The 25,215-nt window shown below is 45.4% G+C and overlaps 1 protein-coding gene and 1 long non-coding RNA gene across 2 annotated transcripts in view; one reads left to right on the forward strand and one right to left on the reverse strand.

Annotated features, from left to right (window-relative positions):
* Positions 1 to 1,862: 1,862 nt before the first annotated feature.
* On the reverse strand, positions 1,863 to 3,260 carry LOC115305036. The gene is made up of 2 exons (XR_003914734.1): positions 3,140 to 3,260; positions 1,863 to 2,145 (listed from the first exon to the last, which is right to left on the reverse strand). It is a non-coding gene; the product is annotated as an uncharacterized LOC115305036 (long non-coding RNA).
* Positions 3,261 to 4,064: 804 nt separating this feature from the next.
* CREB3L2 (cAMP responsive element binding protein 3 like 2) overlaps positions 4,065 to 25,215 on the forward strand; it is a 115,241-nt gene continuing 94,090 nt past the window's right edge. The window contains exon 1 of the mRNA XM_029917950.1: positions 4,065 to 4,566. Within this exon, the coding sequence (XP_029773810.1) occupies positions 4,465 to 4,566 (102 nt within the window). The 5' untranslated portion in view covers positions 4,065 to 4,464. The remainder of the gene's footprint in view (positions 4,567 to 25,215) is intronic.

The raw sequence follows: 25,215 nt of genomic DNA on the forward strand, positions 1-25,215 counted from the left end.
CACAAACTGTGAATCATGACCTGAGCTGAAGTTGGATGCTTAAGCCACCTAGGTGTCCCACAACAAAACCACTATCTTTTTCTTTTTTCTTTATTTTTTTGTAAATTTTTTTTTATTTATTTTTGAGAGACAGCACGAGCAGGGGAGGGTCAGAGAGAGAGGGAGATACAGAATCCGAAGCAGGCTCCAGGCTCTGAGCTAGCTGTCAGCACAAAGCCCGACACGGGGCTCGGACCCATGAACTGTGAGATCATGACCTGAGCTGAAGCCGGACGCTTAACCAACTGAGCCACCCAGGTGCCCCAAAACCACTATCGTTAACCATACCCAAGAATTAACTCAAAAGGGAATAAAAACTTGAATGAAATGTAAAACCTGAAACAAATGTAATTAGAAGAAAACATAGGTGGTAAGCTCCTTGACATTGGTATTGGCAATAATTTTTTGGATTTGACACCAAAAGCGAAGACAATGAAAGCAAAAATAATAAATAAGTGGGGCTATATCACACCAAAAAGCTTCTGTGCAGTAAAGGAAATCATTCTCAAAATGAAAAGGCAACCTGCCAAATGGCATTAAATATTTGCAAATCATGTATCTGATGGTTAATACCCAAAATATATCAAGAACTCATATAACTCAACAGCATAACAACAAATAATCCAACTAAAAAATGGGCAGAGGATCTAAATAGAGATTTTTCCAAAGATGTACAGATGGTCAACAGCTACATCTAAATGTGTTCAACATCCCTAATCATTAGGGAAAATGAAGAAGGGCAAATGAAAATCTCCATAAGATATCACCTCACACATGTTAGAAAGGCTATTATTAAAACAGACAAGAAATAGCAAGTGTTGATGAGGCTATGCAGAAAAAAGGAACCCTTGTGTAGTGTTGGTGGAAATGTAAATTGGTGTAGCCACTATGGAAAACAGTATGTGTGTTCCTCAAAAAATTAAAAACATACCTATCATATGGCCCAGCAATTCCACTTCAGGGAATTCATCTGAAGGAAACAAAACCACCAACTAGAAAAGATATCTGCAGCCCCATGTTCACTGCGGCATTATGTACGGTAGCCAAGAGACGGAAGCAACCTAAGTGTACATCAGTGGATGAGTGGATTTAGAAAATGTTCTATAAATACACAATGGAAGATTATTCATCTATTAAAAAGAAGGAAATCTTGCCATTTGCAGCAACATGGATAGACTTTGAGGGTGTTAAGTGAAGTAAGTCAGGAAGAGAGACAAATACTCTATTATCTCACTTATATGTGGGATATAAAAACAGAAAAAAACCCTGAATGTATAGATACTGGAAACAGATTGGCGGCTATCACAGGAGACAGCGGTGGGGCAGAATGGGTGAAGTGGGTCAAAAGGTATAAATTCCCTGGTTACAAAATAAATGAGTCCTGGGAATATAATGTACATCATGTTGACTGTAACTATACACCGTGGTGATCTTTTTGCAATATATACAAATACTGAGTCATTGTGTTGTGTACTTGAAACTAATGAACAAATGTAATGTTTTACGTCAATTCTATCTCAAAAAAAAAAAAGAAAGAAAAGAAAAAGACACAGGAGTAACTGCTGCTACTTTTTAAGGATAGCAGAGAAACTGAGGTGGGGGTGTGGAAAGTCATCTCAATTGCTAAATCCTAAGAATGAGAGGGAAAGGGACAGACACAAACTCGACTGTATGTAGAACAAGACATAGGCTGGTGAGAAGTCTTGTGTGCATTAAATGGGAGAAGGAAACATGAAACAAGGAAGGCTGAAAAACTCACCATTAGGGATTGCGACATTTTTTTTGGAGCACAGGTAAATTTCATTAAACATTTAAGGTACCAATTGTTATATTACTTATTTTATGAAGAAAAACATAGTGGCTTTAAAACCAACACATGTGTCCACCGGTCAGGAATCTGCAGCTTAGCCTAGTCCTCTGGTTCAGGGTCTCTCACAAGTAGTCATCTCCAGGTTCATCTTGGGGGAGGATCTGCTCCCAAAGTCACTTATACGGTAATTAGCAGGATGTGGTCGCTCAAGGGTTATTGGACACAGAGATTCAGTTCCTCGTGGGCTTCCCGACAGGGCAGCTCATGGAATGGCAGCTGGCTTTCCTTGGAGCAAGCTAGGAAGAGAGGAAGAGAGAACAAGCAACTGGGGAACAAGAATCTTTCTTGGCAGCCATTACCTTTATTTATCATATTCTATTTGTTTGAAGGAGGTCCAGCCACACTCAAGGGCAGGGAATTACACAAGGGTGTAAATACCAAGAAGCAGAATAATTGGAGCCAAGAAGCTGCCTACCACATGGGGCATAACCAGGGGCTGACTCTGTCACAAGCAGAAATTTTGTATTCCACCATTAAGGAGAATATACATGTTTCCTTCTTACTCTTGTTGAGTGTTCTGCGAAGAGGTTGTGGCGAAGGAGGTAGCAGATTTAAAAATGAAAATCAAGGACCAAAAGAAAAATGAGAAAACTATTACACAAAGAAGGTGTATGCCCATAAACCAGAATTTCTACTCAAGTATTAAAATATTCTCAAAAGTCCCAGGAGATAGGACTGGACAAATGGAATAATTTACATGATAATCTGCTGCTTAAAGACAACACAGAGTTCCAAGACCTTTGACTGACCCCACTCACCAAGAAATACTTGCAAAGGAGAGGAAGTAATACCTAATACCCGAATGTGCCATTGTAAGAAACTTCTAGAGACACTTGGCAGACTCCTTTATACTTAAAATGAGAAAACTAATTAAAAATACAGAAAAAAAAAGAGAAAAGAACAAACTATATTTTCAATGACTGTTTCCTTAAAAGGATGAGTCTAAAAAGAGGAAGAAAAATGACAGTGTTGAAGGAAAATATTTTAGAATAGGCTCTCTCTTCCATAATCTAGGGAGGCTAGTGATCTAGTCCCTGCCCATCTCTCACGCTTCCTCTGCCATCACACACTGAGAAAAATCTTGCTGCAGAAACTGGCCTCCCCGTCAGTCAGCAAAACACCAGCTCCTTCTCAAACTTCCTTTCATTCAGGTCTGTGCTCAAATGTCACTTTCCCAGAAAAAACTCTGACTGCTATCTAAAATAGTATGGAACTGCCCAATCCTCTTACCTTGCTTTTATTTTTCTTTATAGCAGTCACTACGTTCTGAAAGTACATTATGGCTTTATTTCTTTATCTCTTTCACATAGATAAAAACGCTCTATGAATTCAAGGTCTTTACTCATTGCTCTTCAGGACCTGGAAAAGCAAGCCATTGGCTCTTAGCAATAGTGTCTGTAGGGTGAATTGAAAGCAAAACATAAGTGAAGCCCCTAAAACAAAACAAAACAAAACAAAACAAAACAAAACAAAACATGTCAGGAGAAGAGCATAGCAAAAAGGCGGAAAATGAAAAGAAAAGGCGATGACAATTTACTCGAACTGTGCTAATTCAAACTCGTGCACAATGGGGAATATTTATATTTGTGTATAATATCTAACTCATTTTTTAAAAAGTCCCGAAAGACTCAAGTGAGCTAATCTATATTAAAAAACATTTACGACCGTATATAGATATTTAAGACAGCATATAAAATATTTAAGACAACATATAAATCGACCACACAGCAGCTCTCACTTTGCAGAAGTGCGCGCTAACTTTTCGGTAGTCTAAGCGAAGGTAGTGAATTCGCCCTCCCTCTTTTGTAAAATGTATTCTTGTCGCTATTTGATTGGCTGTCTCCCCCAGACTCCCCCTTGTCATTGGTTATAGTGCCAGTCCATCACTCCCGGATTCAAGCACTCCATTGGCCGGCTGCCTTAGAGAGCTGTGACTGGTTGCGCTCTGGCAGAAGGAGTTCTCTGGTGACGTCAAAGGCTCTCCCCGCCCACATTCCAAAGCCTGGGCAGAGACTGCCCGCTGCCCAGCCTTAGAGGCGGGACAGGGCGGAAAGCCAGACTTCCGATTGGATAGTGCAGGCGAAGTGAGTATCCGATTGGTCAGTGCCCTAGGGGGAGGTGGAGTCAGAGCTGGATCCCGGAGCAGAACTGAGAAGCTCTGGGGAGTCTGAAAGTTTGTGTCTGGCGCAGTAGTGGAAAGTGGGCTTGTAGCGAAGGGATTTTCTTAGGATGAGAGCTGATCTCCTGCCTTTATTTTGAATGCGCGCCCAGCTTTAACCCCTTCAGCCTTCCTCCAGATCCCTGGACAGCCTGTCTCTACTCCGCGATTCTCGCATTTCCGAGGACACCGGACGGGAACCCTTGGCAGTTCTCTCTCACGCAGAGCAGAGAACGTTTGCCTTTCCAAGTACATAAGCCACACACGCACAGACGCACACGCGCACACGCGCACCCCCCGCCCCCGCCCCCGCGGAGCCGGACCTCACCCTCCGCGGCGGCCCTGCCCGCTCCCCTCCTGCTCTCTGCATCCTCGGCCCAGCGTCGCTCGGACCAGCATGGAGGTGCTGGAGAGCGGGGAGCAGAGCGTCCTGCAGTGGGACCGCAAGCTGAGCGAGCTGTCAGAGCCCGGGGAAACCGAGGCTCTCATGTACCACACGGTGAGGACTCGACGGGACGGGGAAGGGGCGCCTTGCAAGGGGGAGGTGTGGTCATCAAAGGAACAGCTGGGGACAGGGACCTGGGAGGGAGGTATTTGGGAAGAGGCAGGCATGCCCAGAGTGAAGAAATCCTGGGAGAGGTGTGGTTTTTCTATCTGAATAGATAGACGCGGGCAGCTGGCTCTTTTAAAGTTTTAATAATAGTGACGACGGCTTGTATTTCTTTAGCAATTTGTACTCCCCCCCCCTCCCCGAGCCTTTTTCACATCTGTAATGTCATTTGCTCTCGCTGTAGGTACTGTAAAGCGAAAGGGGGAGGTACTAGAGAATAATATGCCACTCGTTTAGTTTGCTACTAATTTTGTGGGAAGGTTTAAAAAAATTAAACAAAGTGGCAATTTCTGTCTTTTGCTGTCATATTCCTTCCCTCTTTACTTTCGTAGTTATATTTCAGTAAGTACGTGTGTGTTGTAAAGGCCCCTTTGACATTAGGAGGGAGACAGCTTTATTTGGTTTAACTGTACAGCCAAGAAACCTGCTTCCTCTCTCTTCAGAGGAAAATCAGCAGAGTCTGGAAAATCTGAGGCAGCTGCATATTTCAGAAAAGCTTTGGAGAAGGTAGGACAGCTCAGCGGTTCTTTGTTCAGCCTTGTGCCTCCAGCACCCCTTTGGGGATCGAAATGTCACAGAACACTGCACATTTCTCTTGAAGTTTCCATTTCAAATCTTTGGTTCTTAGATTTGCAAAATGAAATTCGGTTTCCCACAGCCAGCAATGTTAATATGATTTTATGTGAGATCTCTTTGTTTTGTGTGTTTCATAAATGCAGAAGTTTGTAATGAGAGGGAGAGAGAGAGAGGCAGAGGGAACACTAATGAGAAAATGAGAAGCTTGTCTGTTTTTTCTTCATGATTCTTTTAAGGGGGTGGGTGTCAGGATATTTGAAACTTTTGCAAAATGGCCTGCAGGCTCCGCCTCCTTGGCCTTTGGCTCTGGCTGACGTTATTTTGGGAAAAGGGATGAGGGCCTCCCTGTGATTCCCACCAAAGCATTTGCGGTGGCGAGAAGGGCTTGTTAAAAAAAAAAAAAATGCAGAGTGCCGGACTGGGAGGGAGAGGTAGTTCATGCTCAGGCACAAGCCAGATGTGTAGCGTGATCTGGGGTTTGCTCCCTGAGCCTTTTCCGCCGAGGAGACCACGTGGGTTGCGTTTGGCTTGGTGGCCCAGATGTGCTTCCTGTTGTCAGTGCAGAATTCTGAGCACTTGGCCTTCAAGTGGCTTTCTGAACATTGGGTGCTCCAGGTGCTAGCCATTTGCAGAGATGCAGTTCTTGCCTTTTGTTCTTCATACTGTGAGCGTGTCTCACCTAGGAGCCACAGTTTTGGGGTTGGCTTTCAGCAGGTGGGATGAATTATGTCCAGGCGTCTGCAGTCCCTTCCAGCCCGTGGCTTGCATTTGTGAAATCACAGGCCAGGATTTGGATGCTGCTGCCTGTGACTTGACATGAACTCCAGACAGGACAGTTTGGACCGGCTCTAATTAGGATCATTATGCACCATTTTAAGGGGTAGAGACCTTAACATTCCTGTTGGTATTAAGTGCTCAGCTTTCCTATGTCACAGTGATGAAGCAGTGATGTGTGATTATTTTTCTTCTGATTTAATTTTTAGACGACTTTTAGCTCTACTGCTTAGGGATGTATATCTCTTCCGGGGAGCTGACTCCTATAAAATGCCACTGATCCTTGCTACAAGTCCTTGCCACCGTGTGTATGAATTAGTGTTGAAGGAGGTATTGGATTTAGTAGCACAGACGACTGGATTATATTCCTTCTAAACTAAGGAGAGTTTGGCAGAGATTTGAGAATAGATAACTTTCTGTATCTTGAACTCTGCTGGGTATCCAATTGCAGAACTGGTTATTATTGTTTTCTTCCAAATTGTGGAATGGTCTGACCTCCAGGTCTAAGTAGGGATTTAGTTACCACATGCATGATTGCTAGTGCCCTGTTTTAGCAAACCTGTCACCTTACCTGATTTTAAAAACATAGAAGGTTCAAATTGCCTGAGGCTGGGAGTATAAAGTCTCTGGCACTTTCTGTGAGCCATCAGGAGCAATGTTTTTCTCATTTGTCTATTGTAAAGAAGACTCCTTGGTTCAGAAGGACAAAGGCTTGGAGGGGGACAGGTTCAAAGTCTACAAAATAATGAAGTCCATGGATAGAACGAATATGGACTTGCTCATTCGATCCTGAGTTATTACACCTTTGGGATTCCTCTTGAAGCATAAAAAGTAGTTACCCTACAGATGACAAAATATTACTTTGGATCAGTGACTAGTGCTTTTATGAACATTCTTCTAGAGTGTGTGCAGGCTACCAGTGGGCTTAGAAAAGATGGTGGATCTAAAAAATGAGGGGTGTGTCTCTTATGGTTTGAAATCATTGAGAAACCTTGTTCCTTCTGCCAAACCTGCCTGGATGTTGGGCATTTCTAATACATGTGTTGTGTTCCTCTAAGATATTGTACAAATTGCATTTCTGGAAATTCATTGTGGGATGTTGTAATTCAGAGAGCAAAACAAGCTATAGATTTTATTTGTATTATATATATACAGTTTATATTCAGAAGGATGCTCAAGAAATGGATTGTTTCTGGTGAGGGGACCTGGGGACTGGAGGTCAAGAGAGGGAGCACGGGAGAGGGAGTTACATACTATCCTTTTGTACTATTCTAATTTTTACCTCCTGAATGTATTTAGGAAATGAAGAACTAAAGCTTATAGGCACCATGTAAAACTGGACTAGAGGTGCTTTTAGCCTGACCCTCCCTAGGGGCACGGGGGATCTGGTGCTCCATTAAAGCTCAACACCTTTCAAGTCAGTGGAGGCCTCGGGTGAAGAGTGGAGGTCGTAGGGGTGCTCGGTGGAAAGAGACTCGCAGGGTGGAGGATTAATGCTGGGTTTGGGTATGATCAACTTTATGATCTAGGTAACTTTCTTATATCTTGGTTTAACAATCTGGAAAATAGGGATTCTTTTTACTTTTTGCAGTGATTTTAATCTTTGTAAAAAACGATAGAATGTGAACTACGAAGCCTTGGCAAAAATAATGACAGGTTTTTTGCTTGTTTTTAATGCTATTCACATAAATCCAGTACTTTGTAAGGTTCTTTAGTGGTTATGGACCAAAATTTTATATCTCGGTTCTTTTTTTTAAAAGTTTTTAATGTTTATTTATTACTGAGACAGAAAGAAACAGAGCATGTGTAGGGGAGGGGCAGAGAGAGAGGGAGACACAGAATCAGAAGTAGGCTGCAGGCTCTGAGGTGTCAGCATAGAGCCCAATACAGGGCTCGAACCCATGAACCACAGGATCATGACCTGAGCCGCTTAACCAACTGAGCCACCCAGGCGCCCCATAGCTCATTGGCTCTTAAAGCAAAATGACTGATTCCAGACAGTGGATGGTGGAGAGTTAAGGGGATGTTCAACCTGCCTGGTGTCCGGATGTCAAGGCCATCTGGCTTCCACACTGTCCCCGAGTGCCAGGATAGAGTTGGCTGATCCCACAGGCTGGTGGTTTCTCCTTCCTCCTGGCTGGCCCAGCAGCTGATGTGGCTCCAATGGGACATTGAAGCTTTTGGTTTGGTTGATGTTCCACCTTGGAGATAACTCTTATTGCTGGCCTCTGACCAGGTCCTGAGGGGGAACCTGGGTCTCTGTGGGTTGAGAATATCACTCACTCATTACTTGTCACCCGATCTCCACAAACTGAATGATGAGTAATGAGTTTACGTAGAATTGCAAAGCAAACATACTTTGTCTTCAGTGCCCTCACTTCACCTTTCTTCACCTTTGTTTTCAACTTTGCCTCCCTTCTTAGACCCCAAGTATTCACTGTAATGGTGTTCTCTTTCTAACTCTTCTTACATTTTGATCTTCTGAAAGATTTGATGCACTTAACACTAAAAATTTAAATACTAGTAAGGCCTAACATATGGCCCCCTAAATGGGCATTTATATTTAAGAGTAATTACTTCAGCTCAAAAGCATGAATCTCTAAACAGGGAATGTAAGGCAATATAGAGTTTGTAGAGGAAGGATATTTGGGGAGTAGAGGGAACTCCCACTGCTCTTCCACTGTTCCGTTATGTGGCCCTTATTCGTTAGGCAACCAGGTCCGTGTATTGCTAATTTATTTATGATTTAAAGGATTTTTATTGGCTTGGTGAAATTTCTTTGACCCCTTATATTATTGTCTCTGAAATTGTTCTGGTAGTGATAACACAGACTGGGGGATGGAGAACTCAGGCGCAGCCCTGAAGGATGAGACATCGAGACCGAGTTTTGTACTTGGCCTCTTTCTTTAAAGATCCCTGCGTAATAATATTCTATGGAAGCAGGGAAGTCTGAAGTGATGTTGCTCTTACGACAGAAATGAGACATTGTATCTAGATTAATAATTGAATTAAATTATAAAGTTGGCAGCTGTAAGCACTGAAAACTGGTTCAGATTGCTTATACAATAAGTAAATTATTATGTCATATTCTAAGAGTCCTAGAACTATGGCTCCTTGTTTGGCTCATTCATCGACTCTTTGGTGTCATTATGGTCCATTATGGTCCATCTTCAGATTGGATGCAACCAGGAAGCAACTCATTCCCATATGAGTTTTGGGTGTTCAATTCAAAATGACAATATCCAGAGGAAAAAGAGAGGTTGTGTCTTCTGTGACCCTTTTTAGGATGTAAGAAACTGTTTTCAGAAGCCTACCAAGCTGATTTCACTTTGAGCTTCGTTGGTAAGGTTTGGGTCACTTGACCATCTTAAAACCAATGGCTGGAAAGGGGTTTACTTGATTGGCTCAGATTAGTCATTTGGGGATAGAGTAGCACTCGGAGGCTCAATCAGCATGACCGTTGTAATGATCCTTAGGAAAATAGTCTCAGTTGACAGTCCTTTCTTTTTTTTTTTAAATTTTTTATTTATTTTTGAGAGATAGAGACAGCGCGAGCAGGGGAGGGTCAGAAAGAGAGGGAGACACAGAATCCTAAGCAGGCTCCAGGCTCTGAGCTAGCTGTCAGCACAGAGCCCGATGCGGGGCTCGAACCCACTAACCGTGAGATCATGACCTGAGCCGAAGTCGGACACTCAACCAACTGAGCCACCCAGGCGCCCCAGCAGCCCTGTCTTTAGTGTGTTTGTTTGACCAGTGGTTGTTTTCCTCACAGAGATGGGCTAGCAAATGGAAAATGTTTTAAAATCCACAATAATAAGCTCTGGGAATAAAAGATCAAACCAAGTACTGTGCCACTTGCAAAGCTGTAAGAATGTTATTTAGCTGTGCTAATAGCACCCAATGAAGGAAGACTATAGAGCCAGGGGTAGCCTCTCTGAAATACGGACGAAGGTTATCTGAGAGAGCGTCCCAACTCATGAACTAGAATTAACCCTGTTATCTGAACTTTCTGCATCAGGGTCAAGTATCAGGACTGGAGGTAACTTAAGTCTATAATCATGCTTATCATGCAAGACAAGAATGGTTTGTTTCGTTCGAGGTCCACACAACCTTCGATGAGCAGGTGGAAAGCTGAATGTCAGTGTTCAAAGAAGCTGTATTCTCAGTTGTTTATGCGTATTCAAGTATTGATAAGACCATGTGTGCCTGTTGGCCTCTTGAACTGCGTGCCTCAGCCTGGCATGGCTCTGACCTGTCTGCTAACTGTCTTGAGGCAAATGGCCCTAAACCTTGGTTGGGCCCTTGCTTGGTAGGGTTTTGGGCCTACCGCCATAGGATGTCTGAATTGTCCAAGTGAGTGATTTTATGAATGAGGGGAGTGTTCATGGTCCCTGCCCCTGCAGAGTCAGGATTGAAAGATAATGATGAGACCCATGAACTTTGGGTCAACCTTGAACCTATTCCTCTTTCTCCCTGCTCATCACACATTCTTCTTGTCTTCCAAATAAAGTTCTAAGAGACCTCAATTTTCCCTGAATCGAATCACATAGGTCTTCTGTGAGGCACATAGGAGGCAATGGCCTGTTTTGTCTACAGAGATTCTGAGGCCTCGAGCCCTAAAGAGATTTGCTCCTTGAGGACAGGAGACATGACTTTGGCTCTTGTGTCTTCCCATGATGCTTAGCCAAGTGCAGGATGCTCAGAGATACATAATTAAGTGGAGTGAGGCAGTCTTAGAGAACTTGGTGGCCTTGACCTCTTCTGTCAATATATTTTTAAAACTGAATTCTTGTAAATGCTTCTGCAAATCTGAAAATTTCACGTGAAAGTGATGTGTGTCATTCAGCGTCAGCATCTTTTCTTGCATAGTTTAGAGCACAAGGTGGGAGTGTGGATGGTTGTTCAACAGACCCAGTTTCCACCAGAATGGCATCAAAGGCAGCGTTGTGGAAAGGGTGGGCCTTTCAGCCAGGCAGATTTGGTGTCAAGGGCCACTGATTATCTCGTGACCATGGGCAAGTTCCCTCATCTGTTGGGTCTCAGTTTCTCCCCGTGTCACAGCCTGGTGCTGATAGGCTTTTCCACCCCCTCCCCTGAGTTAACTGTCTTCTCTCTGGGGAAGGCAGGTCCTTACCTCAGGAGTCTGACATCATTCAGGAAGCATGAGGCCTGCAATTATTCTCTCACATGTCTTCATTTCCTGTTCTTCTACCTTCTGCTATAAACATAGGTCTCTGCCTTGAACACATGTTTGCCAGATGCTGTTGCTCCTTCGTGCTCATTTTCTGTCTCTTGTTTACTGCCAGGTTTTCTCAAACAAGTGGGCGATAGCTGCATTCTCCATTTCTTCACTTTCTACTTCTGCTCCTTGTCTGTTCTGGTTCCTGCTGTTGCTAGAAGGTCTTCCAACTTCTCCCTAGCTGCTAGATCAAGTCTTTTCTTTAAAAATATTTTTTTAATGTTTATTTTTGAGAGAGCAGAGAGACAGACTGTGAGGGAGGGATGGGCAGAGAGAGAGGGAGACATAGAATCCGAAGCAAGCTCCAGGCTCTGAGCTGTCAGCACAGAGCCTGATGCGGGGCTTGAACTCACAAACCATGAGATCATGACCTGAGGGGAGGTGGGATGCTCAATCGACTGAGCCACCCAGGTGCCCCTGAATCCAGTCTTGGCTCTGCCCTTACCTGCCAGGCCTCATGGAAATAGCTTGGCAGCGTTGACCACATGGTCGTGTCATAACTCATTCTTGCTTTGGCTTCCATGACAGTCTGGTGGGCTTAGCTTTTCCTTCTTTACTGGCTTCCTTACTACCTGTTAAACATGAGCAGTTGGTACTTGGCCTTCTGTTTTTTCTGTACACTCGCCTGGGCTCCTCCATCACCTTCAATACAGCTGTTCTCAGGTTTTTGTATCTATTATTTCTCTCTTGATGGAAAATGGGAGCTCTTTGGTATAACCCAAGATTCTTCTGGGCCCTCATTAGCTGTGGAAGAGTTCTGGCTGGGTAGTCCCTGAATCTTCATGATGCATTACTCTAAGAAGAGTTGGGGACACTTTGAACCCCCTTATCACTGCATCCCATTTATCTCAGGGACTGTTTACTGACTCAGCTCTCCTGCGGTATAGACCCATGAGAAGCTCACAGGTCATTCCTGGGACACAGTTGTTTCTAGAGTCAGTGTAACCCATCACACGCAGGCTGTGTTTTGGCTGGGCTGGTGCCTATTCTTCGGATTGGGAAACACTCTGTGGTGTTCTGGGGTGGCATGTCTAATTTTTTCTAGGACTGTGTGGAAGGTCAATGCCAAAACCAGACCTGACCTCTTAGAATCATGTACCGGCTATTCCGTATATAGCTGCTGTCAATCTCCGTTACATTTGCCTCATGTTGAACTGCCTGCCTTTGAATCGCCCTATTCTGGAGTAATTTATATACATAAATTGTGCTGACATTATATTAACAGCTTTGAGGTGTTATTTATTTATTTATTTAAATTTATTTTTAATGTTTATTCATTTTTGAGAGACAGAGAGAACAGAGAGTGAGCGGGGGCAGGGCAGAGAGAGAAGGAGACAGAACCCAAAGCAGGCTCCAGGCTCCAAGTTGTCAGCACAGAACCTGACATGCGGCTTGAACTCACAGCGGGAGATCATGACCTGAGCCGAAGTCAGCCACTTAACCAATTGAGCCACCCAGGCGTCCATATATATTTTTTAAGAGTTGAGATGAGTTACTCTAAGCCACCCAAATTTCTGTGCCTGCTTCTTGTTAGAAGTCTTAATGGTGACCCTTTGGCAAATAGGCATTTTGTTGTGTGAACTCACTGTGTTGCAAGTTACTTGACACTCTGGGTCTCCGGGTATCCCGTTGTCAAATGCTACGTTTGTATCACATGGTCCCAGAGGGTTCTTTTTTTTAAACTCCATAGTTCTTTGCTGGGTATCATGCTCCTACCCTTGCAAGGCTCTCAGCTTTAAAAAATGATTTAAAACAGCAATAAGTAGATTTAGTTGATTCTTTGTATAATCGGGGCAGCTAATTGGCAGATGTCATGTTGCATTTTGTAGCCTCTGTTTTCTGTCTTAAAACTTTGCTTCAGTAAAACCCAGACAAAATGAAGAATGGAAAAACAGAGAGGCACAGAGGTAGGAAACATTTTTTTAACATCAGAAAAAAAAGTTCTCTTCAGACTTCTTGGCAAATAAGAGGAGTCTGGGATAAAAAAAAATCCATAAACAGTTTCCTAGTTGTCTGACTGGAAAATCCTGCTTTTTAACATTTCATATCTTGGAAGTGTCTGAATAGTTTTTGTTTAAAGGGAAATTCCTTTTGGCTGAGAAAGAGGCTGCAGGATTCAAACTGATAGGGCAATGTTTTGAGAAAATTTGGAGGAAATAAGGATTTGTGATGAAAATGCTTTCTCACTGGCCAATTGTGTGAAGCAGAAATTTAAATCCAAGGTTACCAATCATAACATGGTAAAGGTCCAAATATTAACTCCTTCCTTCCTGTGGCTTCCTGTCCGTGCATCCGGGGGAAACATCTCTCACAGTCGGTCCTTCCTCCCATTTGAGGAGCGTAATGAACCGGTTTTCTAATCCTGTGCGTGTTCTAGGCAGGAGGATATTACATTCTTGACCCTGTGGCTGTCCAAGTCGGGTGGGCAGGACGATATACAAACAAGTCATTAAATATGTGTCTACATTTTGTGTTAGAGCTGTATTCAAAGTATTTCTGGAGCACAGAGGATAGAATAACAATTCCACAGGAGACGAAGAGTTTGGGAAACACCTCCCAGAGCAGGTGATGTTTACAGTGGGTTCTGATGTGTAAAACAGGAGTTCTTTAGGCGGTGAGAACAGCAAGTGTAGAGCAGGAATGTGCAGAGTGTCATGGTTAATTCTAGGAATCTCAAGTAGTTTCACATTCTTTGAGAGTAGGGCGCTGTATGGGGAGTGTTGGGAGATAAGCCAAGATCATAATAGGTCTTCATGCCTGGTTAACCATTTGGACATTCTTTTGTGGGCAGTAAGGTGGGAGGCTGTTAGGGCTTTTCACAAGAGAGGCATAGGAGCAGAACTGTGTTTTAGAAAGGAAGTCCTAGTGCTTATGAGGGATGGATTGGAGGGTAGAATTAATGGTGGCCAGTCGTTGCCTATTTCATCTGTGAAGTGCAGCAAGACACCATGAAGGCCTTGGATCTGACAGGGAGGAGCACCTGAATGCAAGCAAGAGCGAGGACCCAGAGCAGGAGACATGGGGACCGCGAGGGACCGTGAGGGGGATATGAAGGACTTTTTGTTTTCTAAAGTGGCAGACTGAGTTGGCAGGGCCTCCAGTGACCTGGAAAGGAGATATTTGGAGGAGGAATAAGTTTGGTGGGGAAAATAATGAGTTCACTTTCCAACACAGTGATTCTGATGTGTCCATGGAACATTCAGAAAAGACCTTTGGGAGCTTGGATTTGGAGTTCTGGAGAAAGGCCTGGACTGAAGCAGTAGACTTGGATGTTGCAAGTCTAGTGGGAATCAGTGAGGCCACTAGTCCACAGAAGCTGGTCCAGAGAGGTCAGGTGAGAGTGAAGAGTAAGCGAAAAGTCGAGGATGGAGCCCTGGGGGCCCTAGAAGGGTTGGCCGGGGAAGAGGAATCTGCAGATTGAACTCAGAAAGAACCGATAGGAAAATGTGGAGAAAAGCCAGGAAAATCCCTTTGCAGGATCCAAGAGAAGAGAGAGGTACCCTCCCCACACCACGCACAACCTCTACCACACTGCTGCTATGAGGTTTGGAATAGGGTTCATGATTCATCAGCTGGGGTTACATGGGGCAGCTTTTGGTTTTAACTTCTTTTTTTAATTAGTTACAGACGGGCTTTCTTTTTTGTCCAATAAGAAGCCAAATAGCTCACAAGAGCCTTAAATTTGTGTGTGTGTGTGGGAGGGGTGGTTTTTGTTTTAATAAAAACTTCAATTTAGGAGCAGACCTATACATTTCAGTAGAATACTGAAATGGTTAAAATATGGTATATCCCCTGCCCCAGCTTTCCATTTACAAGTGGCATAAGCCCTGGACACCATCCTTTGGAAGGGAGTGCTGATCAAGTGGGGGAAATGCCATATTTTTTTTGTGACCAAAGCATCCAAATCCCATCTTTGTAGCTATGACTTTTAACTTCCTACCCTGAGATGGTATTCCTTTCTGAGGCACTGCCAAGAGTTGTTTTTCTGGTTCTTCTCTGGATTTGCAAGTTTTCTTTCCAGGGCTCGCTGCAGCCCATGACCCACATTTGGAAGCTGCTAGAAGGCTGGGTGCTCTGGGCTGAGGAGGCAGAGGAGGCCAGGACCGAACCCAGATGCAGACAAACCTGCCCCCCACCCCCGCGTGGGCTCCAGGACACCGTGTTCTAACTGAAGGTGCCCACCAACCCCAGCAGTCTGTAACGTGGACATTTTCCTGTGTGATGAGAAAGAGAAGCAGAAAAATAGCAGCCAGAAAGCCATTTGGTGTTTCAGCTGTGTTTACACAGTAGGAACATGAGGTAGGTCGAAACCCAGTGTTTCCTTTTGAGTTAAATACACACTTATAGGAGGAAACTGAAATTCAGCCTAGCCCAGCTGAGAGGTGGGATGGCTGAGGAGACAGAGCTGGACGAATGTGCAGCTTTCTTATTCCTACCCTTCCCGGGTCTGGTGTGGGACTCTGAACATCCCGTGGTCCGCTGATGGCTCAACAACTAGGCAGGGGGTCAGTAGAAAAAGCAGAGATAAAGAGTCAGCACAGACTTCATTAACCTTTTCACCAGCAAGCAATGATTTATTCACCGCTTCCAAGCCTTGTTGGCCTGGCACTCATTGGCAATGATTGTATCTGCTGGGGGCACTGAAGCAATGGGTGAGGCCCTCACGGCCCAGGGGCTCTGTCGGCTCCAGCCTCTGCTTAAGGCGCTCCTTAGGCCCACTCGTTGGGAAGCTACCAGAACAGTGCTGAGCACAATGTAGGTATTCAGTAAAATACTTGCTGAATGAAAGGACGAATCAGTGACTCTGGGCTTACAGTGTGGTGCTGGCCTCCCCCACTCTGGGTACCCTCCTGAGGCTGTTTCACAAGGCAATGAAAGAGGACGAGTGACATGATGTGACTAAATTGTCTGTCCCTGGGAGTGGTGCATGGCCACTGCTTAGGAGATAATAGGGTCCCATACTCCAGCGGGTTTTTTTTTTTTCCTCTAGAAATTTAAGGGATGCATCGGAAGAACACCCTTGCTGAATTCTAAACTTCAGGAATTAAAAATTAGTAGACAGAATAACGCCTCTTGGATGCGACCTAATTGTTTTATTTATTTACTTGTTTATTTATTTATTTATTTTCTCCAGGTCTGCTGAGAGACAGTTAACATATAACATTGTCTTGTGTACAGCATAATGATTTGATATGTGTATATGCTGCAAAGTGATCACCACGATAAGTTTAATTCACACCTGTCACCTCACGGCGTTACAAATTCTTTTCTTTGTGATGAGAACTTTTAAGACCTGCTCTCTTAGCAAGTTTCAAATATTTCTTACAATATTTTTAACTATGGTCCTCATGCTGTACATTACATCCCCAGAACTTAATTTATCTTCTAACTGGAAGTTATAAGACCCCCTTCCCCCTATTGTGGCCTGATTGTGACCAGACATTTAGGGGGAATAAAACCTTAAAGGCTTTTTGGGTTTTTTTGTTTTTTGTTTTTTTAGTTCCTACCTGAATATTTTTAGGCTTAACTCCTGGCATTGATTTGCATGCCTAAATTCACACTTCGATTTTTCAGACACCTGCTTTTGCAGAACTGAAATTCTTTGGAGGTTTTGAGGAGTGGGTTGGTAGCAGGTGTTAACATTCTTCAAGTCATAAGCAGGAAGGCAAGAGAGAGCTGGCCCATTCCCTGTCCCTGTCACCCTCTGAAACAACTGTCTATGACTGGACACTGAGATCATTTACGTTGCTTTTCTAACACGAATAACATCTCTGGGGCGGACTGTGATATGCTGAGGAATCCATTAGCGCGAGAGTGGAAGGGAACAGTAAGGATGGCGTGGATGAGCCCTGTGCAGCCCTGCCGTGGCAGCAGGGAGAAGCCCGAAGGGCCCTGCCTGTCCCGTGGGCCTTCCCAGGAGAGCGACTTTGAATGCTGTTGACAAGCTGTAGCAACTGGCAGTTAAGCCAGAGGCTGTCTTTCTGACCCATGGCCTGACCGCACTCAGCCTCCGATCTCCCAAAGTAGTGGGTGTCAGGAGAGTTGAGTGAGAGCCTTCCCTGAGTCAGCCTTCTTGGGAAGCAGGTTCTAAGTTGGTCATCTCTGCTTCCTTTGATCTAGAGCAGCCAGCAATCTATCCAACAGAAGTTCCACAGAGATTGTGCCCAGTGAATGGACCTGCTCCCATAATGCCTTGTTGTTATTCTGGCAACTTCAGTAGGGCTTGGAGAGGGAGCCGCCAGAAACCTGTGCCCTCTCTGGAACCTCCGCCCTCTCTGAAAGTCATACATTTTTATTTTGAACAACAGCAGCAGCAACAACAAATGGCTGGTCATGGGGCTAAATGCCTATGAGAGAAATTCCTTAGCTGTAGAAGCTAACAGATTTGAACGAGTTACCTGATGGTTCCTCTCCAAGGAGCCACATTACTGCGAAGCCGCTGGGCGGATCGGGAGATGGTCAGCCCTTCCCTGGTTTGTCAGGAAATGCAGACAGGTTTCATGACACCTGTGTTCTTTGGTGGTTGCCAACGCAAAGAAAAATACCCTGGTAGGTAGATTTTATTTTTCCTCATTGCCCTTTGAGAACTGTGCCAAATTGGCTTCTAGGAAAAAAAAAAATAGAACAAAAGAGCAAAGGTTTCAAGATTGGAACCATAGATGTCAACTTGGCTTCAGAACATACTAATTTAACCATGTAGTGATCTACTTAGCTCTGCGAACCAAGAAGTCCTGAGCTAGGCTCTCCGGGACTCGTGTCGGGGTTGGACAGTGCCAGTGGGGACCAGGATGGTCTCACCTCTTAAGTCGGCAATCTTGCGCAGGTAGACCTTTGCCCTCCTGGGCATTGCCTCATGGCTGCAAGATGACTGTGACACCTCCAGCGTGACATCAGCCTCCCTGACAGGAAGAAAGTGAGAGGGGGTAGTACCTAAGTGAGAAAAAGTCAAGGGCTGCACCAGAATTGTTGTTAGGTTTCCTGGGCCATCCCTCAGTGCTAGAGAGAGTCCAGGAAGGTGAGTGATTTAGCTGCATACCTGGATGCTCTGACCAAGACTGATGTGTCTGATGACGAGGAGGGAAGACAGGATGGATACTGAGTGGCCACGAAGCAGCGCCTGCCTCATTACAAAATAACCATTCCCCCAAACTTACAGGATCATAGATCTCATAGGGACTTTCGAGATGGCTGAGCACAACCCCTTCATGACACAGATAAGGGATCTGCTTTATTTCCTTCTACTTCTGCTCTGTTGCCAGAAACCCCAACGGCGCTTTGCAGCCTTCCTGGGCTGAGCCACTCACCCCTGATGCATAAACTGTGCCCAGAATGTGAGTGGGCTGTGAAGTCCCTTTCACCCGGGAGGAGAGTGGCAGGGACACGGGCAGTTTGTGTATGGGAATCAAAAGGTCTGATTATGCTTTCTCAGGAAAAGCAGCTGGCCAACAGAAATTACTAGTTGCCTCAGAGGACAGAACCTGGAGTCTGTTCTCCTGGAATGAGCACAAGAAAATAGAAGCCTCGGCCCCACCGCGAGGAGCAAGCCTCACAAGGCCACCAGAACAATGCCACATGTGAGACAAAGCAGAGACTCAGGCTGACAATGAAGGAAGTCCATGGCCGACCGAGTAGCCAGGCCAGAAAGGCAGCTTTGGAGGAATTGGCCCTGAGCAGGGATTTGTAAAGGTCTGTTGGTCAGTGGAGAGCAATGAGGTATAAAAAGAGTGATTTGAGAGTAAGCAGCTTTGCCTGGCTGAAGCCATTTAACAATTCAAGCCTGACGCCTGGTGTGTTTTCTTTAGAAGAGCGGCCTAGAGGTGATGCTGTTTATGGATTCCTCGCAGAGGGAGTGTGAAGTTAGCCGGATTTATTGGTACCACCTTACCCTTTGAGTTTTCCATTCCAGCCCTCTTCTTCCCTTCCCCCATCTCCTTAGGACTGCCTGTAGCCCCAAGATTTCATTTCAGCACTTGCTTCTCCTGTGCTCAAAATGTGAGGGGGCTGTGAAGAGGCCCACTTCTTTGGGGGCCCAGCTGGTCTCCTCAGTGCTGAACCCGTGTGCCTGGGAGTGCTCTAGGGGGGGATTCTCCACCCTTACTTCAGGGCCAGGTGGCAGGGGAGGCCAAAATGAGGGGACTGGTGTCTCAGGCTCTTCTGCCCCGAGGTGGAACAGGCAGATGGTGTTTGGCATTGAGAGTGTGTGTTAGCCTGGGCTGCTGTCACAGAGTACTGTAGACGGGGTGGCTCAAACAATGGACATTTCATTTCTCACAGTTTGGAGGCTGGGAGGTCCAAGATAAGGGATCAGCACATTCTTCCTGGTGGGGGCCCTCTTCCTGGCTCTCTTCACACTGTGACCTCACATGGTGGAGACAGAGCTCTGGTGTCTCTTCCTCAGAGAGCCTTAATCCCATGCTTATGACCTCATCTCACCTGAATTACCCCACAAGATCCTGCCTCCAAATACCGTCACATCGGGGGTTAGGACATCAGCACAGGAATTTTGGGGTGACACATTCAGTCCATAGCACTGGAGTTTCGTGAGGCTCCCAAGTGACAACTGATGGTGACCACGGCAGTGTGCGTTCTGCTGGCAGAAGCCTGTGAGAAGTGAACCCCCGTGGAGTGCGGTCCTTAAGCTGGGTTCGTGACTCCAGTGGGTCTGGGAGCCTCCTGAAATGGCCTCCAGGACATTGAGGTTTAGTGCAGGTGTGCGTTTTTTATCACATTTTCTGAAGTTGTTTTTGACCCTGAAAATGTGAAGAGCTAGTATCCTGGAGATTATATTTCTAAAGTGGAGGCTGGGAGGGATCAGGTCTGTGGACAGCGGCGCCCACCGCCGGCATCCTGTAGGCATGGCCCACCACAGCTGTGCTGCTGCCCATCCCTCAGAATGTTCCAGGGAGGCCCTGCTCCCTCTTGCTGTACACTAACCAGACCCTGAATGCTGACATGTGATCTCACCTGCCCAAGCACGAAAGAGAGCTTCACCTGCAATCAGCACTTTGCCTCCAAAACCTAACCCTTTGTCTTTGTCTTCTTGGGAACAAACCCCACATGTCCCCCAACTTTTATTTTCGGAGAATGCATTAAAAACGAGCGGTTTACATTATATGCCAAAAAGAAAATCTTACTTATTAAAGACATTTCGTAGTACTCTCAAGATGCTGACTCAAAGCAGACAAAAGTTGAAGCTTTCTTTTCTGACCATAAACAGAGGGCTCTGACTAATATGCTCATTCATACCCCCCACTGCTGAAGCTAGCTTGCCCGTATGTCTTTCTCTTCTACTTCCTGGTTCTCCCACATTACGACTTCTTCTCTACATCCATTTTGAATTTTAATTGCCCTAATATGATATGTTTTTTTAATTTAAATGTTTTTATTCATTTTTGAGACAGAGAGAGAGGGAGACACAATCTGAAGCAGGCTCCAGGCTCTGAACTGTTAGCACAGAGCCCAATGTGGGGCTCGAACTCATGAACCATGAGATCATGACCTGAGCTGAAGTCAGACACTTAACCGACTGAGGCACACAGGCACCCCTTATATGTTTTTTTAAGCCATTGAAATAACTTTTGAAACATGGTAAACACAAGAAAATTTAAAAGCACAGACCTTCCTAGAATCTGGCCTTAGCCTAGGGCTGGCTCACTCCTGACCTGGGACAGTCCCTGGAATGTGTGGAGACATTTTCCCAGGTTCCATCTCCCCTTTCCCCACCCAGGCTTCTTCTTCTTGCCTCCTTCCTGTCTCACTTTTTCCATTCTTGTGTACTTTGCTCTCCTCCTTTCTTTCTGTCGCCTAGGCCCTTCCCTTCTTCTCTTCTCCTTCTCCTCCTTCTCTCTGACTCTGCCACTGTTTCTAGAGCTTTCTCAGTCCTGACAGCATGAGGACCTGAACCGGAGTTTGGAATCTGTTCTTAGATTCTCCTGCCTCGCTGCAAGGACTTGTGGGTCTCAGGCGATGATGGCATTCTGGAGGCGGTCACAATAATGCTATGCATTGTTAAGGGTCTTTGGTGGGGGGGGTTGGAAACTGCAGAATTGACTTTCCAAATGTATGGATTGCCTAGGGACTCAGGGGGGTTGCATTGTGGAGTCACTTGGCCAATGTATAAAGAGCAGGTGTAGCTACAGGAAGAACTAGTTACTCTTACATATCGATGAGGAATTGTCTTGGTGAACAGTGGAAAATGTCTTCCCTATTTTGCCTTTCTTGTCTTTCTCCCCAACAGCTGAAATACTGGGGACTTCAGCCTATAGCTCTACCAGCTTTGGAGCAAATATCAAGGGAGCCAGGCCCACTGGTTGGGAATCTGGATCTAGGTTTCCTATTTACAGGTATCTGTGATGCTTGGGGGAAGCCCTGAGCACTAGCAACCCTTCCTGTCCCTTCCCCCCCCCCCCCCCCCCCCCCCCCCCCCCCCCCCCCCCCCCCCCCCCCCCCCCCCCCCCCCCCCCCCCCCCCGCCCGCTCCTTGTCTTTGTCCTGGCCTAGGGTGTGGCCCACCAGGCTGAGACTTTGTTAACTAGGCCTCTGATCACCTCTGTGGTTGATCCCAACCCTGAGTTGCTTCAGGCCAGATAAACACCTTGGAACCTCCAGCTGTGACCATCCCATGGCCTAGAGCAATGGCTTTTGAGCTTGGCTACCTGTTATAATGACCTGACAGCTTAAAAAATCTTGATGTGTGGGTCCCAGCCCAAGAGATTCTGATCCAGTTGGTTCTCGGATGAGGCTTGGGCAGCAGGAAATTTTAATAGCTTCCCTAGTGATTCCAAAAGGAAATGAAGGTTGAGAACTGCCGGCTTGGAGCTTTGCTACTCCAAGCATGGCCCATGGACCAGCAGTGTGAGCATCACCAGGGAGTTTGTCACCGACCCGCAATCCCAGCTCCTACTCCGGACATTCTGGATGATAATCGGAGGATCGACAGGTCCTCAGCTGATTCCCATGTGTAATAAAGTTTGAGAACCACTGGCAAGGTGTTCTGCAGCCCTTCCTGTGAGGCCGATGGACACCAACCCTGCCACAGTGCACCAAGTGCTGATGCCAGGCCGAGCTAGATAGAACCCAAGAAACTGATTTGCTCCCCACTGTCATGAAGCCCTTGGGGGTCTGCTCTACATCTGGGTGCAAGGGTCTGGGCAGCAATCCTGTTCTGAAATTAAGGTCCAGTGGATGGGTTGCAACCCATGCTTTGAGATATGTTGGCCTGATGACATGAGCTTGTGGCGCTTTGCCCAGTCTACCTGGCAGAGTTTGCCCTGTCCTGACCCTGGGGTGGAAGTAGGAGAGTAAAACTAAAAGCTAAACCTTCATGATAACGAATAAAACACACTAGAGCTGGGATGACTGGATCAGAGATAATGGGTGCACGGCGCCTGTGGTGCCTTTTCCCCCTCCTCACCTGCAGCTGACACCTACTCTTGAGCCCTCCTCTTCTCCCTTTTGGGCTCACACTTGACCTGAGTCCTTCTCAATAGAGCATTCCAGGTATACATTGCCAGTTCCTCAGATTTTGCACTCAAGACACAAATATTTTGATTTTCCTTCTTCCCAGAGTAGCATCAGTTACTCCTCGTATTGGGACTCTTAAAGTTTTGTCACACAACGTCCGAGTTCTCAATAACCTCTGAGATGCTACCAGCACCTTTCCTTTCATTTTTCTGCTCTTTCTAGGCCATCGCAGGCAATTGGTTAAATGAATGCACATGTCTCTGAGATTGTCCTCCGTGTCTCCATTCCACGCATCTTTCTTGAGCAGCGCTCTGTGCCCAGCACTGCAGTGGGCCAGGATTTGGGGAGGCACAGACTAGTGGGGACCCAGTCCCCATCTCAGCTGTGTCATCTCTGCTGCCCTTTCCTCATCGTTTGGTGGGAATAGCAGTGGATTGGGTCCTTCGACTTCCTGCTCCCCAGGGTTAAGCCTGACCAGCATCCTACATTCTTTGCCTATTCCTTGTCATTCGAAAACAATGTGACCTGACTTTCTAACCTTCACATGGCATCAGGGCTGACCATTAGCCCATTCCTGGACCACCAGCCTTCATGTTGATTTGAGCTCATGGACCAGGTGGGTAGAAGGTGAAGCTGTCAGGGAGTGAAGCTGGTCGGGGTGGGGTGGGGTGGGGTCTCAGCGAGCAAAAGGAACTGGAGAGACTGGGAGACCTCAGGACCTAGTCAGTCACAGGAAGTAGCCGTCCCCAATAGCCTCTTACCGCATAGGAATTTGGGCCCAGAGTTGGCAGGTACCTGCCTTTAAAAGAAGCCAGAAATACAGACTTTTTTGTGTGTGACTCTCTTGTTTTTGAAAAATTGCTCCCCCATGTCTTGCCGATAAATGAAAGCAAAAAACAGTGTAGGTATATTTTGGTTTTTAAGATCTAATTGGCTTTATTAAGTGATTTGTGAATCAAGCAGCATCCCATCTAACAAATTGATGCTTCCAAAGTAGATGTCTTTATAGGCTATTCAGAGATAAATCATAGACTCTCCCCACATCCACAGAAATCCAACAAAGGCTTCAACCACGTCAACTCTGCTGAGATTGTCCAGACCCAGACACGGCTCTCTCGGGTTCTGGTTTATCTACATTTCATAAAAAGAGTGCTGGTTCTGCACCCACCTGAAATGCTGCTGGAATGACAACCAGAAATGGCGTCAGGCCATTTTATTTGCTTCGTCCTGACTGCTTTTCAAGCCCATCTTTTCCATTGCCCATTCTGTTTTAAGAGAGATTATCCTATCTGACTTTGATTTCAGTTTTTCTGCAAAGTGCTTTCAGATTACAAAAATGTAGCTACAAGTCAGGTAACTACATTCTGGGTTCGTGGAGCTCAGTAGTCTCTGATTTAATTTTATTTATCTTGGCCTCATTTGCTTCATTTGTAACGTGGAATGATAATACCCATTGATTTCACAGGGTTGGTATGAGGATTAAATGATAATTTTTTATGTGGAATCAATTTAGAAAATGTTAAGAGTGCTTATAAAGTATTAAGTGCAAATAAAAAGGCACTGCAGGAATCTGCTTCCATATTTCTTAACAAGGTTTATTGGTGGTGCTGCATATGATTGATTTATCTATTTGTTGTCTTCAACAGGAAATTAATATCCAGGCTTTTCTGAAATTGCTACTAATTATTTGATTAAATGCCTTATGGGTTATAACAAGATTCTTCTCATGATCACTATTAGTCATTAATTTTTTCTGAACTCCTGTAGGTATTATTTGTCCCCACAGTTTTTTTTTTAAGGTTTATTTATTTATTTTGAGAGAGTTAGAGCAGGGGAGGGGCAAAGAGAGCAAGAGAGAGAGAGAGAGAGAGAGAGAAAGAGAGAGAGAGAGAGAAAGAGAATCCCAAGAAGGCTCTGAATTGTCAGTGTAGAGCCTGATGTGGGGGCTCAAACTCAGGAATCCCAAGATCGAACCTAAGCCAAAATCAAGTCAGTCGCTTAACGAACTGAGTCACTCAGGTGCCTCTGACATCACAGTTTTATCTTGAAATTGTTGGACTGTTGCATCGCCACCTCGTATGTATGCTCTGGGGTCTTCAAGCAGAAAACGGAATGTTGCCATTTCAGTAGTTGCTGCAACCAGAGCATTCTCTTTTTGGATTGTCTGGAGTGAGAAACCTAGGGAGGGTTTATTGCCAGTCCTCCTCTTTTTGCTAGATTTTGAGAAGACCTGTAACTCTATAGCCTTCTTCTGTAGATAGGAGGCAGTATAAGGAGGAGAAGGAAACTGGCAAGGATGGAGGGAGGCAGCTGGGCAGTGTGTAAGTGTGTAAGGCAGCTCAGAGAGAGTTTTTAGACCCAAAGTTTCCTCCCACACCGACTCCCCACCCCAACTCCCAGGCTGCCTTTTTTTTTTTTAATGGAATAAAGGCAAATCTTTTCAACCCCCGTTTCTGCATCTTTTGCCCTTTGTGTTTGTTGTGTGTG

Source organism: Suricata suricatta, chromosome 2, assembly GCF_006229205.1.
Source record: "Suricata suricatta isolate VVHF042 chromosome 2, meerkat_22Aug2017_6uvM2_HiC, whole genome shotgun sequence".
Taxonomy (NCBI): Eukaryota; Metazoa; Chordata; class Mammalia; order Carnivora; family Herpestidae; genus Suricata; species Suricata suricatta.